General features: G+C 40.4%; 1 protein-coding gene across 4 annotated transcripts in view; it reads left to right on the forward strand.

Annotated features, from left to right (window-relative positions):
* CREB5 (cAMP responsive element binding protein 5) overlaps positions 1–13848 on the forward strand; it is a 389578-nt gene that overhangs the window by 78861 nt on the left and 296869 nt on the right. For all 4 annotated transcript variants that reach the window (XM_078059403.1, XM_078059405.1, XM_036074491.2 and 1 more), the window contains one exon: positions 7967–8088. In XM_078059403.1, coding sequence (XP_077915529.1) covers positions 7967–8088 — 122 coding nt within the window. The remainder of the gene's footprint in view (positions 1–7966; positions 8089–13848) is intronic.

A 13848-nucleotide genomic window follows, 5' to 3' on the forward strand; every position in this document is an offset into this window, starting at 1 on the left:
GATTAATCAGATAATCTCAGAACCCAGAGCCATTAGCTCATGGCTATTTGCTACAAACCTACTTAATAATCCATGGACATTCTATTTTTTGATTGTTTTATCATTTTTAATTTTTTTAGAGAGAGAGGGCAGGGAGGAGCAGAGGGAGAAGGAGAGAGAGCCCCTGACATAAGGTTTGATCTCACAACCTGAGATCATGACCTGAGCTGAAACTGAATTGGATACTTAACCAACTGAACCACCCAGATGCCCCTAATCTGTGGGCATTTTAAAGGGGAAGTCAGAGAAAAGGTGACATATCTCACTCCACATTATTTTTGGACTATATATATATATATATATCCTGACTGAATAAGTAAATCTCTCTCTCTCTCTCTCTCTCACTCACACACACACACACACACACACACACACGCACACACACACACATATATATACAGGGACCATATTTACCTCCTCTTCCATTGATGGCGAAAGTATACAGTAACTTCTCACTATTGAAATTAATCAGGTCTTTATGGAACAGAGGGTGGTGGAAATGGCACGCACCAAGGTGCAGCATGATAATAACAGTAGCTACCATTTATTGCCTTATCTTATGCCTATAATTGTGCCTCCTGTTTTATATACATTATGTCATTTAATCCTGGCCACTCTTTTCATATGAGGAAACAAGATCGGGAGGATAAACAGTTTGTCCAAAGCTCCTGTCTGTCTATAATTTTCTCATTGTACATCTAGATTTGGTGAGCTCCATGTACTGAGAACATGTCTTGGTGTTAGATTTATGTTTGGATATACATCTGTGAACTGTTTTTTCTTCTGTTACTGGCTTATTTCTTCAATAGTCATCAAATGGAGAAAATAGTCAAAAGTTTTCAGAAGGAGATTATACTGACACATTAGCATATAGAGGAACAAAGAGTGTGTTTGTTTATTTATTTTTTATTTATTTATTTATTTATTTATTTATTTTAAAGATTGTATTTATTTATTTGACAGAGAGAGACGCAGTGAGAGGGGACACAAGCAGGGGGAGTGGGAGAGGGAGAAGCAGGCTTCCCACTGAGCAGGGAGCCCCATGTGGGGCTCGATCCCAGGACCCTGGGATCATGACTGAGCCGAAGGCAGATGCTTAACGACTGAGCCACCCAGGTGCCCCTATTTATTTATTTTAAAAGATTTTATTTATTTGTCAGAGAGAAAGAGAGAGAGCAAGAGCGTGCACAAGCAGGGGGAGCGGCGGGCAGAAGGAGAAGCAGGCTCTCTGCTGAGGAGGGAGCCCGATATGGGACTCTGGGATCATGACCTGAGCCACTTAACGGACTGAGCCACCCAGGTGCCCCAAAGAATGTGTTTTTAAATCAGATTTCTCCCTCCCTTCTGACAAGTGGCAATCGACATTTATAGGAATTGTCGACTTCTCATTCATTCAGGTTTCTAGCTGGTCAAGCAAAATTGAATTTTGAATAATTTACCTGAACACCTCAGAGGCCTTGATCTGCAGTACTTTTTGTATAGGAAAAGCTGGCTTTCAGTCTCTTCCATCTGGAGGCCAATCCTTTTTGACGAAGAGTGTAGACCTCAGGCAATTAGTGACTAAGTGGAAATGTGAAGCTTTAGCTTCCACACTCCAGGGCAGGGCTTGATAAGAGACTCACCTTGGATCCCTTCTGTTCACCTAGCCTACAGAGACATGATCTCAGTGTTCATAACCCTTTCCACCAGCTCAGCTCCTCTAACGTGAATTAAAATTGTGGCTTGATTGCTGTTGGAACACTCTGGCTAGGCCATGGCTGACAGTGACTAGGGGTGGATTGTTTACTTGGTTAATTTAAATCTGGATCTGTGTCTTCTGGAGCCATGTGTCATAGGAGATGCCCTTGTCAGAGCATTTTCTAGTTGACTCAAGACCCTCCTAAGGGCATCTAGTCTGCCAGCTCTCCATCTTGACAGTAAGTGGATTCTAGAGTTCTGCCAGTGTGTCTCATCTCTCAGGGACCTCGATTACCCATGCCACGGGCAACTCTTAAGCATTCCACAACTATTGTTTAAAAACCTGGAGTTGCCTTGGTTTGTCCCATGGCAGCACTGCCTCTTGGGACAGATGCAGGGAAATAGTAACATCAGTGTTATGGAGAGGACCCTATGGCTCCTTTGTGTATTCACATTCAATAAAAGGCACATTTATTGTAAAGGAGCCTGTCTAAAATTCCATGGAATTCTGTTAGTTTTTACTGATTGTAATGGCTCTTATAAAGGATTGTATATTTTAAAATTCGCTTAATGTAGACTCTCCTGATTAAGACTTTATTCAAATTCACACAGGGATAGGAACTAAGTAAGAGTATTTTCAAGAAAGCATTTGCTGAAAAATTCACAGGATAAATATAACTATAAAAGGAATATTAAAATGTCTGAGAAAAATGCCTTTTCTGAGAACCCCAACTCTTACTAAAATAGATATGCTAATCCCAATACTTTTCTCTATTGATTTGAGCAGCATTCTTGAGGGATTCCATTAAGCTGCATTTTGTTGGTTGCATCTGAGTCATGCAAATAATAAAAATGCATTACCTTTAAAAAAAATACCCTATAATTAGAATGGTCACCAATTCAAACTGATCTGTCTTATAACTGGTATTGAATTAGTGGGGCTTTTATAGTATTCCCAGTCACTGTCAATTTAATACAAAATGATGTAAAATTACTTCTCATAGTCCTTTAGTGATACCATTGAGAACATTAGACCAACTGGAAAGAAGATTTTACTTCGGAAGTTTGCATTCTTCTTCTCTGGTATATTATGGGAACTCTGCTTTTACTTTTTTTTTTTAATTGATGACTTGTTGCCTTGCCTTTTTATCATCGAGGAAAATGAAACATAGACAAACATGTAGCTCAAATGCAGCTCTGAAACCGAATAAGGTAGCAACCTATTATTAAATGTAGAGCAGACTAAACACTTTTTAAAAGAAGAATCAGGTTTCAGGCTTTAGCTTTGTGCTTGTCATTTAGACTTTGGAATAATCATACTTGCTGGGGCTGAAGCACTTGATGCTAGGCAGACTATGGACTGTAGTGAGTTTCTTTTTTTTCCTCTAACAGTTGTAGCCCTATACTTGTGGTCCTTCCCAGATGTAGTGGGGTGCAGGATTTCCGGTCACATAGCTGAGGGGTGAATTTCTAAATCATAATGTCAAGCTGTGGCACTCTTTCGGGTAGATATACAAATAGGGTCTCTGCATGGCAAGAATCGTCTACCTAGCTATTTACAGAAGGAGCAATTCCATGAAAAGGTACTCCTTTTTTCAAGGCACAGACTCACCATTCCAGGAAGGGAGCCAGATATTGAAATATGACAAATTTTACAAGGGATTTTTTTTTAATCCCTTTTGGTGCCAGTCTTGTCCAAGTGGTAAAGAAATCCTAAGGACATATAATAGAGACAGGTAAAAGTGGCTAGGATGCCTTACTTGCACGGGTCCCAGCTGTCTGGGTGTCCTGAGAAGCTGTTGTGCTCTTGCAAACTCCCTGGGAGAAAGCAGCCCACGGGTGTTTATGCAGGGACAATTCAGATTTGCAAAGGTAATAACAACAAAGTACTTTCAACTCAAGTAAAGCCCAAACTCAAAAGTTATTAACTTTGAGTTTAGTTGAGATTTGGGGTTATTTCTTTCTTGCATTCAGATGGTCCTCACTCAAGTGGAAACACTGAAAGAAAGGTGAGCAGAAGTCCTCCAACGAGCATCTCCACTCTGAGTTCCCATTGGAGCCAGTTCCTGGAAGTCCTTGGAGTGCGGCCTGTTACTCCTGAACACACCTTAGATATTATCCACCAACGGAGCACCAGCCACTGTTATTCACGACATAGAAATTGCTCCTGCTGTAGCTGGTGCATGCCCTTGGTTCTAAAGAAGGTGTGGTTTATCAGAACTTTAATTTATGGCCATGGATATTACTCACCTACTTCAGGTCTAATTTCAGCTGGAATACTTATTTGACAAAGCATTCGTGTGGCTGAGAAACTGACTCTTTTATTTAAGCTGCTGATAGATTTAGCTGTCCCCTTTTTGAAGATTTGCACATTTCCTGGCTTACTTGGAACTGGTACCATGTGGGATCAAAGACAGCTAGAGACCTTGTATTAATTCTATAAATGTTAAAATAAAAGTTAAGCTCCATTTTCTGGTTCCTGTTGTAACTGGAAAGAATAGCTCATTCACAAGAAGAAAATGAATTAAAAATTAGGAACAGCATGCCTTATCTCTTCCAAATGTGGATATAGATATCAGTTTTGCTTTTCCCTCATTATATCACACAGCAAAGAAAGTCACATTTCATAACAACGCTGTGCTCCTCCATCTGGGTCTTCTGCTCTAAAGATAGGAGGGAACCAACTCTCTTTAGGGCCCATGGCTCCCCTTGCTTCATACCTTTTGTTTCCCTGTTGCTGCAGAGAGGCTCCTGGTGGTGGAAGTTGCCGGTACTATCCCTATGCCGTGTTCCTTCCACCTCCTTTGCTGATGTACATGTGTATATGTGCGCATGCTGGAATCCAGGGATGATTTTGCTGAGGGAAGACAGAAGACATTTCTCAACTTTCTTGGGGCTTGGCCTCCAAATGCCAGTCTGAATTCAGTTTGATGGCCCATCTCATGACCTCATCTCAGAGTTCAGGAGTCATATGGATCCCGCTAGGATTACTGTTCTCTCTACCTGGAATCATGGCCCTCAACTTGTAAATCTCCAATAGAGAAATACAGAGGAACAGAAGAAAAATTAAAACCTGGCAAACTAAATTCCTATTGATGACGAATGATCTAATACTTAAGTTCCGTCCTGTGTTGTTTTCTCAGGTTTTTTTTTTTTAAAGATTTTATTTATTTATTTGACAGAGACAGAGATAGTGAGAGCAGGAACACAAGCAGCAGGAGTGGGAGAGGGAGAAGCAGGCCTCCCGCCGGGCAGGGAGCCCGATGTGGGACTCAATCCCAGGACCCTGGGATCATGACCTGAGCTGAAGGCAGATGCTTAACAACTGAGCCACCCAGGCGCCCCTGTTTTCTCAGGTTTTTTACTCACAAAATGGCCTGCAAGATAGTAGAAGGTCTGTAGGATTGTAACATGGTTCTATTATAGGAGGGATCTAAGTGATTCCAAGATACTTTAAAAGAACCAGGGATGGTTAGGATTGTCAATTACCGATACAGTTATGTGACTCAGTTTCTAAATGGGGCCTGGGGCGAGTTTTAGTTTCCTCGTAAGTAGAAGGGGGAAATGATTTTTTTACCAAATGTTAGTGTAAAAATTAATGAGATGGCACATCATACAAAGCACTTAGCACTATCCCTGACAATAAGCACCCAATAAATGGAAGAATATGTACACACACACACACACACACACACCCCTTTATTTCCACTGTCAGGTCTTGTCTATTTACACTTTCTGTTCAGGAAACTTCTTTATCTGTCTATCTGGCCTTTACTTCTGGCCTAATTTCTGGTGTCTAGCCAGCTGTTCCAGATGTTGCCATTAAGCTGTCCTTTAAATGGTCATGTTTCTTTGACCTACTGACAGTGACTTGAAGAGAACCCATTACGGTGGTGATTTTAGGATTCACAGAACCATGTAACTTTAGAACTTTATTTGAAAGATGAGGAACATGAGGTCCAGAGAATGTAGGTAATTTCCCCCAAATCACACAGTTCTCAAGTCTAGATTTCTGGGTTGTCAGCATTGTCTTTTACATACGTAAGAGTCCTTCAGACCCAGAGGAGAGTCTGGGCAAAGCACAGGATTTAGATTGAGAAGGGGTTATGTTTGAACATAAAAGAGGACTTAATAGTGATAAAATATTTGCAAATTGTGACCTTATGCAAGGTACTTATCTCTCCATTTCTAAAATAATGTGCACCTACTTGCCTCGTAGGATCTTGTGAGATCTAGATTCCAGACAGTGTAGGTGAAAATGTTTGTAAGCTGCAAAGTGCTCGTAAATACTAATTTTTTCTTTTATAAACATATGACACACTACATATACGTATATGTGTATATATACATATACGTGTTATATGTGTATCGGGACATAGGTGTATATGTGTGAATCTTAATAAATTAATGTGCTAATAAAACCATTTTCAATCAGGGGCACCTGGGTGGCTCAGTTGGTTAAGCGACTGCCTTCGGCTCAGGTCATGATCCTGGAGTCCATGGATCGAGTCCCGCATCGGGCTCCCTGCTCGGCAGGGAGTCTGCTTCTCCCTCTGACCCTCCCCCGTCTCATGTGCTCTCTCTCATTGTCTCTCAAATAAATAAATAAAATCTTAGAAAAAAAAAAAAACCATTTTCAATCAAACCCAACTTTTGCATGGCTTTTATCTGTAATGTCCATTTATGACCATCTGCAGTAGGCTCTCTGTATGCTTCAAAAGAGAGCTCAGTATCTTGGAGGTTGGGCTAAAAATGGGAAAGAATGGAGAAGGGGATTTTTGCTGCCTTGAAATCCAAGTCAACCAGCTGGGTGCTTAACAGGTAGAAAAGCCCCTTGCCATAGGGCATCAGGAGACCTTGCCCTAGAAGGGCTGAATATATGGGGATATCAAGCTGTTTTCAGCTTCATGAGTATTAAGCTATTTCTTTGAATCTCAATGGATGATTTACTGGGATTAACTGCTCTCTGTATGAATTAGGAAAATAAATACAACTCTAGTTTCTTGTCATACAGGAATTTATAAAGAGCATGCAGGAATGGCACATTCATTTCAACTTGAGGGCACTCTTCAGTTGCTTGGTGGTGAGGTGTTCGAGAACTAAGCAGAAAGAGATTTGGAGACTGAGTGTGGGTCAAGATAGACAAGTGCCATCATCATTCTAGCAGTGTGTGTGCTGTCGGCTTAGGTGGGAACAATACATGTGCATATTGAAAATGGTAGCAGGGCCTTAGTTATAATCCTGGTGTCATCACATCTACCTGGGAGACCTTGAACAAGACTCTGAATCACCCAGGACTTTCATTTTCCTCATATACAAAATAATTAGCATGGCCATCTTCTGTTTCTGAGAAAGGGACAGTGTACAGTTTTATTCATGTCAACTCCAGGACATCTTTACCAGGGAAGATGACTGTCCTTAGTGGTTACAAAGGTATAATTCTACCCTATTTACCTTCTAGGCTCTTGTGAGATCTAGATTATAGAGAATGTGTGTGAAACCATTGTGTAAACTGCAAAGGCTACATAAATATTAAGCCACAAATAGTGGCTTCAGATCCTCAAGTTTCCTAAGTAGTATGCTCGCTAGACAGTCAACAATATGAAAGAAATTCTATTCCTTTTAAAGAGTTTTCTCAGAACATTCCTTTGGCTATAGCAAAGGAAAATAAAATTAATAATTATATTTTTAATGGATGAAAGCTGAATGTGTTTGACTTGGAAACTTTCATCATCCTCTGTGATTCTCAAAATGAGAGAGAGAATTGCTGTATTTTCCTTTTCCATTAAGAGAAAGGAATTAATGTGCTTGTTTGTTTCTTTTTGTTTGATATAAACATTTATAAAACCTTTTTTTTCCTCCCAGCCCCCTGAAGTCAAGCTGAACATTGGCTCAGCAGATTTTATTTGGCCTGATTTTAGCTAAATCATTCTTTTTTCCTGTTTAGAGAAAAAAAAGTAATTCCACACATTGCGATATATATTCAAGTGATGGGGACCCCAGAAAGTTGACAGGGGGAAGTTTAGAAAACCCTCACATATGCAGCCCGCTACACATTGTATTCCTCCTGTGAGATTTGTGGTTTTATTTTCTTCCATATTGTCATCTTATTTAAAAGGGTGGAAGATTATGGATGACCAGTTGGCATCTTAATCAAGGCGAGGGGAGGGTATTCGTGAATTGAGCTCATGCTTGCCCCTGGCTTTTGAGGAGAAGAACCCATGTATGATCACTCGGTCTCTGTTTTCAGATCAGACTCCGACCCCAACGAGATTCCTGAAGAACTGTGAGGAAGTGGGGCTCTTCAATGAGCTGGACTGCTCCCTCGAGCATGAGTTCAGGAAGGCTCAGGAGGAGGAGAGCAGCAAGCGGGTAGGTTTGCTTGAATGGACTCCTTGGCAGGTGCCTCCCCTAACCCCCGTGAGAATCTTCTGTGTGGGAACTTTGTTGGCCCTACAGATTGTGCGGATGTGGCCCGAAAACAGCATTTTATCCATTTGCAAGTATTTGTCTTTTTTTTTTTTTTTTTTTTTTAAAAAGGATGAATCCCTGATTGTGGTAGAATCCATCGTGGCAGAAACAGACATCTGAAATAGGAAATTCAAGCAAAAAAAAACCCCCAAAACAAAACACCTGATTCTTGAACCTTGAGTTGGATAACTCACAGACTCTTTGTATTCAAAACTAGTTGTTTTACTTTGCTAAATATTTAGTAGGAAGCCTTACATGGGTGTTGCATGCAGAAGACAAGAGTCAAAGAATAATTGTAGCAGTAGGAGAGGGGGTTTCATCTGATTTTGTCCCAGGTTCTCACTGTCCTATTTCCATAATCTTCCCGGTAGACCTCTGCCAGTTTCAGTTACTTCCCATTCGTATTATTGAACATCTGTTATTGTTGAGACAAATGGTTTAAATATACGTGTGGATTATTTGTTCTTACAAATGTAGAAAATCCACTTTATGCATGCCCCCAGAATATATTCAGTTTCTCGTAATGTTATGCGTGCATTTTAAAAATCACTTTGCAAGATTAAGGAAAGGAAACGGGGTCACAAGTAAATGTGATAATGAAGCTCTTTAGCATTTTTTCCATTGTTACGATAGAGCATTATTGAATGCCCACAATGTACCAAACAACAAATTAGACACATTCCATGATCAGAGACTTAAAATGTGGAAATGGGTTGAAAGGAAGGGCTGGCTAGGTTGTAATGGATTCTGAAGGTCCAGCTGTTCCATCCAGAGAAGATATTGTAAAGGCTCTGATATCTCAAAACTTTCGAATTCTCCTCTACGTGAAATTATAATAATCCCCCTCCACCAGATTTTTCATGTCACATTCTCACATTAAAACAGTCAAGGGCTTGCACTGAGTCTGTGCTGCTTTCGTAAAAATCATCATAATTGGTGGAGGATACAAGAGAGGTATAAAATCTCAATCAGCTCATTTTATTTATGTATAATTAATTTACACAACCACTTTCCCCACCCCTCAAGTGACATGAAAGGCTTTCCACCCCCCACTTTTAAAATGAATACTTTTTTAGCACTTATTTGCCAGGCACTGTTCTGAGCACCTAAAAATTTAACTCAAAAAAAAAAAAAAAAAAGAAGGCATACATTCTATATTTCACTGCAATAGAAACATATTTTTTCAAAAATGAGAATTACAAGGGTGAAGAAGAACCAAAACGTCTAGTAAATTTCCTCTGTTTGAGTTCTACATTTAGCTCTCTTGGTAAATGTGGCATTTGTGAAAAAACTGAAGGATTATAAGTTCGTTCATTCCTCAAGATAGTCAAGGTTGGTTTCTTAGATTAAACTGAACTGTAAGAAAGGTGTATGCTAGTTCCTATTGGTTTATATTGTCTTCATTTCTGAGAGAATGGTTTTAACTGAAGTATGTGTCCTTAATTTTCCTACAGACATTTACCAAGGACAGCTTTAGGAAGCCCCATGGTAGGGGTGTTCTCCTTTACATAGTACTCATGACTCCTATATGAAGCCCCATGGGAGGAAATTCTTGCAGATCTGAATTCCAGGAAATCGTTTGCTTCCCCTAAGGAACTGAAATATTTTCTCTGTGTGGACAGGAGAATCATGTAACTGGTTCTGTTTCTCTTTTCGCTTTGACTGCTCGGTTAACAGAAAGCCAAGTTTACTGCTTAACTTTGAGAACTTTTTAGAACACTGTGATGAACATATTTTACTTCCCTCCAGACTAGACTTTCAGTTCTAGTTTATATTTCCTCTGGTCCTGATTTTTTTAATTTAAAAAACATTTTTATGCTATACATTTTTTTTTCTGAATTACTTTTGAGTCCTTGTGGGTTGAGAAAGAGTATAAATAAACTTTATAAATTAAAATAATCAGGCAAACAACTTTGAGAAAAAGGACAATTGCAGTTGTAGAAATACATATTTTAAATACATATTTAAAATATTTTTAAAAAGTGTCTTTGAATCTTGCTTTTGTTTTTAATTTATTTTTTTAATTTAAATTTTAGTTAATATACAGTGCAATATTGGTTTCTGAAGTAGAATTCAGTGATTTATAACTTACATACAACACCCAGTGCTCATTACAAGTGCCCTCCTTAATACCCATCACCCATCTAGCCCATCCCCCACCCACCTCCCTCCATCAACCCTCAGCCTGTTCTTCATCATTGAGAGTCTCTTACGGTTTGTTTCCCTCTCTCCCTTTTTTCTTTTCCCCCTTTCCATATATTCATCTCTTTTCTTTCTTAAATTCCACATATGAGTGAGGTCATATTGTATTTGTCTCTCTCTGATTTATTTCACTTAGCATAATACTCTAGTTCCATCCATGTTGTTGCCAATGGCAAAATTTCATTCTTTTTGATGGCTGAGTGATACTCCATAAGATATATAAAATACATTTATGTAATATATAAATTTTATATAAATATATTTATATATATATATACACACACACATACCACATCTTTATCCATTCATCAGTTGATGGACATTTGGGCTCTCTCCATAGTTTGGCTATTGTTGATAATGCTGCTATAAACATCAGGGTACATGTACCCCTTCGAATCTGTGTTTTTGTATCCTGTGGGTAAATACCTAGTAGTGCAATTGCTGGATCATAGGGTAGTTCTATTTTTAGCTTTTTAGGAACCTCCATACTGTTCTCCAGAGTGGCTGTACCAGTTTGCATTCCCACCAACTGTGCAAGAGGGTTCCCCTTTCTCCATATCCTCGCCAACACGTTGTTTCTTGTGTTGTTGTTAATTTTAACCTGAATGTTGCTTTTAGCCATGTGCTAGTTTTGTGATGGGTATTCGGGTGGGGAATCCTATAGCCAGCTTCCCTTGTGGTTTTGGGTTGGGCGTCTCAGGAGATCACCTTCTCAAACTCCAACTTTACTTGCACGCACTGAAAGCTGGACAGCATTCAGGCTGTTGAGGTATCCTCTTCCCTTGCCTCTTTTTTTTTTTTAAGATTTTATTTATTTATTTGACAGAGAGAGACACAGCGAGAGAGGGAACACAAACAGGGGTAGTGGGAGAGGGAGAAGCAGGCTTCCCACCGAGCAGGGAGTCCGATGCGGGGCTCGATCCCAGGACCCTGGGATCATGACCTGAACCGAAGGCAGACGCTTAACGACTGAGCCACCCAGGCACCTCCTCCCTTGCCTCTTTTAAACCAGAGCAGCCAAATCCAGCCTTGGGTGGCCATAGCTTCTTGAGACCTAATGCACGATGACTTCTCCAGCAGCCAGATGGGCTGTGTTGGTGGCTTCGGCCTAGCATTTCTTTGGAAGCCACAAATGGGTAAATTAAAGGTGGGAGATACTCTCCAATCTACCAGCATACTTTCATCCAAACTTTTGACCACATTTCTCCAGCTACCAGCATCCCTGGCACACTGCCACCCCCTGCTCCTGCTTCGTTTATTCATCCCCTACTTGAAAAGTAGGAATATAAGCTTTCTATTCAATGCATACCTTTTTATTATTGAATGTTATCTTCTTCCTTCCTTCCTTTTGCTCTGCATTCAGATAATTATTTCTTTTTAATTCTACATCTCCAACTTTCTTCTAATTTCTTTTCTTCTGAGTCTAAGTACTTTATACAAAAAAAATACTGGAAAAATTGGGCCGATCCTTCCCTCCACCTTTAACTTTCTAGCTGCAGTTTGGTCTAGAAAATTCTATTCAGGAGCAAATAGAGAATTGATCCCCTGACACCCCCAGCTCCTGCTTCATTTATTCATCCCCTGTTTGCAAAGTAGGAATACAAGCTCTTTATTCAGTATATCCCAATGTATGTATAGAATGAGAACAGGCTAGAGGCAGGTCATGACAATGGAAAAAGCCCTAATATCTCAATCTTCCACAGAAATATAAGCTCGTGGTTTCAAAACTCTTTAATAAGAGATGTTTTTCCCTTCCATCACTAGCAGGCCTCACAAATCTATTTGCCTATGGCTTAGAAGTCAGGCTAGTCCATGTCCTGAAACAGGTGGGAAACTTGTGTTCATCATTTATTCATTCAGTAAATATTTTTGAGTGCTCGTCATGTGCCAGGCATTGTCCGAGACATTGATGAATATACTGTGGACTAAAGCTCATTAAAAACAAAACCCTGCCTTTAGGTAGCTTACTTCTCGTGGGCAAGACAAACAATAAGCAAGTAAAAACCATGAAACATATAACATGTCAGAAGGTGATGTGTGTTCTAGCAGGGAAGGGGCAGAGGCAGTGCTGGGGGGAGGGGTGGTCAGGGAGGACATTGGTAGTAAGTGGACATGCAGCAGAGACCAGAAGGAAGAGAACAGAGCTCTGTGTCAGAGCAGGTGTACATCGGGAAGAAGAGTGTTCCAAGTGCAGAGAGTAATAAGTGCAAAGCCCTAGGGCTGGAGGATGCTCTGTGGGTTGGAGGAATCACAAAGAGGAGGGTTTGTAATAATGCTAAAGAGTGGGACTGGGAGGGCAGAGTCCGGAAGGCCTGCAGCCTTCAGATTTTCCTCTGAGTGAGATGGGGAACCATAAACAATTTCAAGCAGAGGAGTGATAGAATCTGATTTAAATATATTAGAAAGTTCACTTTGGCTGCTGAGTTGAAAGTAAATTGTTGGGGGACAGTAGCAGAGAGAGAGAGAGACCAGTTCCAGAGGCTAATGGAAGAATTAGGATAGATGATGATGGCAGATTGGTCCAAGGTGGAGATGGACATGGTGGTTACATTCTGGGTCTCTTTTGAAGATAGAGCCAACAGGATTTACTGATGAATTAGATCTGGGGAGTAATAGAAAGGATGGAATCAAGAGTGAACCAGGTATTTGGCCTAAGCAACTAGAGGGTTGGAGCTGCCTGTGGGAGGAGCAGGTTTGAGGGGAAAACTGTGGAGACAGTTTTTCTACTTACATGGAGATATTGAGTGGGCACATGGATATAATGGTCTGTAAATCAGGAAGAGGTGATCTGTCTGGAGATATAAATTTGGGAGTCACTGGCATATAGGTGGTGTTTAAATACATGAGACTTGATGGAATCATCTGGGCCTGGAATGAATGGAGATGAAGTTGGAAAGAGGTCTAAGCATGGAACTTGGCAGACTCCTCCAGAACCTCCAAGACAAGAGTATTCAACTCTCCTCAGTAGCCAGAGATGACACAGAAGACCCTGAGGCATGAAGAATCAAGTCAAGTGTGGGGGCACTAGTAGTAATGCTCAGCGGACTTCGATAACCAGCAGTCAGCATGCCGATTTCATGTTCCACGTCAGTGGAAAAAAAAACAGAAACAAAGACAAAAAGATTTTTTTTTTTTTTTTAAGATTTTATTTATTTATCTGAGAGAGAGAATGGGAGACAGAGAGCATGAGAGGGGGAGGATCAGAGGGAGAAGCAGACTCCCCACTGAGCAGGGAGCCCGATGTGGGACTCGATCCCGGGACTCCAGGATCATGACCTGAGCCGAAGGCAGTTGCTTAACTAACTGAGCCACCCAGGCGCCCCCAAAAAGATTTTTAAAAAGAGAAAAAGAGGAAGGTGAATTGATCTTTTACATTTGATTTTTTAAAAATAGAAGGAATAATTCTTGTCCAGGAAGTGGGATATAGCTTCATCATATGATAGCAGTTGTGTGGGAGTG

Source organism: Halichoerus grypus, chromosome 12 (genome assembly GCF_964656455.1).
Source record: "Halichoerus grypus chromosome 12, mHalGry1.hap1.1, whole genome shotgun sequence".
In the NCBI taxonomy this organism is placed as follows: Eukaryota; Metazoa; Chordata; class Mammalia; order Carnivora; family Phocidae; genus Halichoerus; species Halichoerus grypus.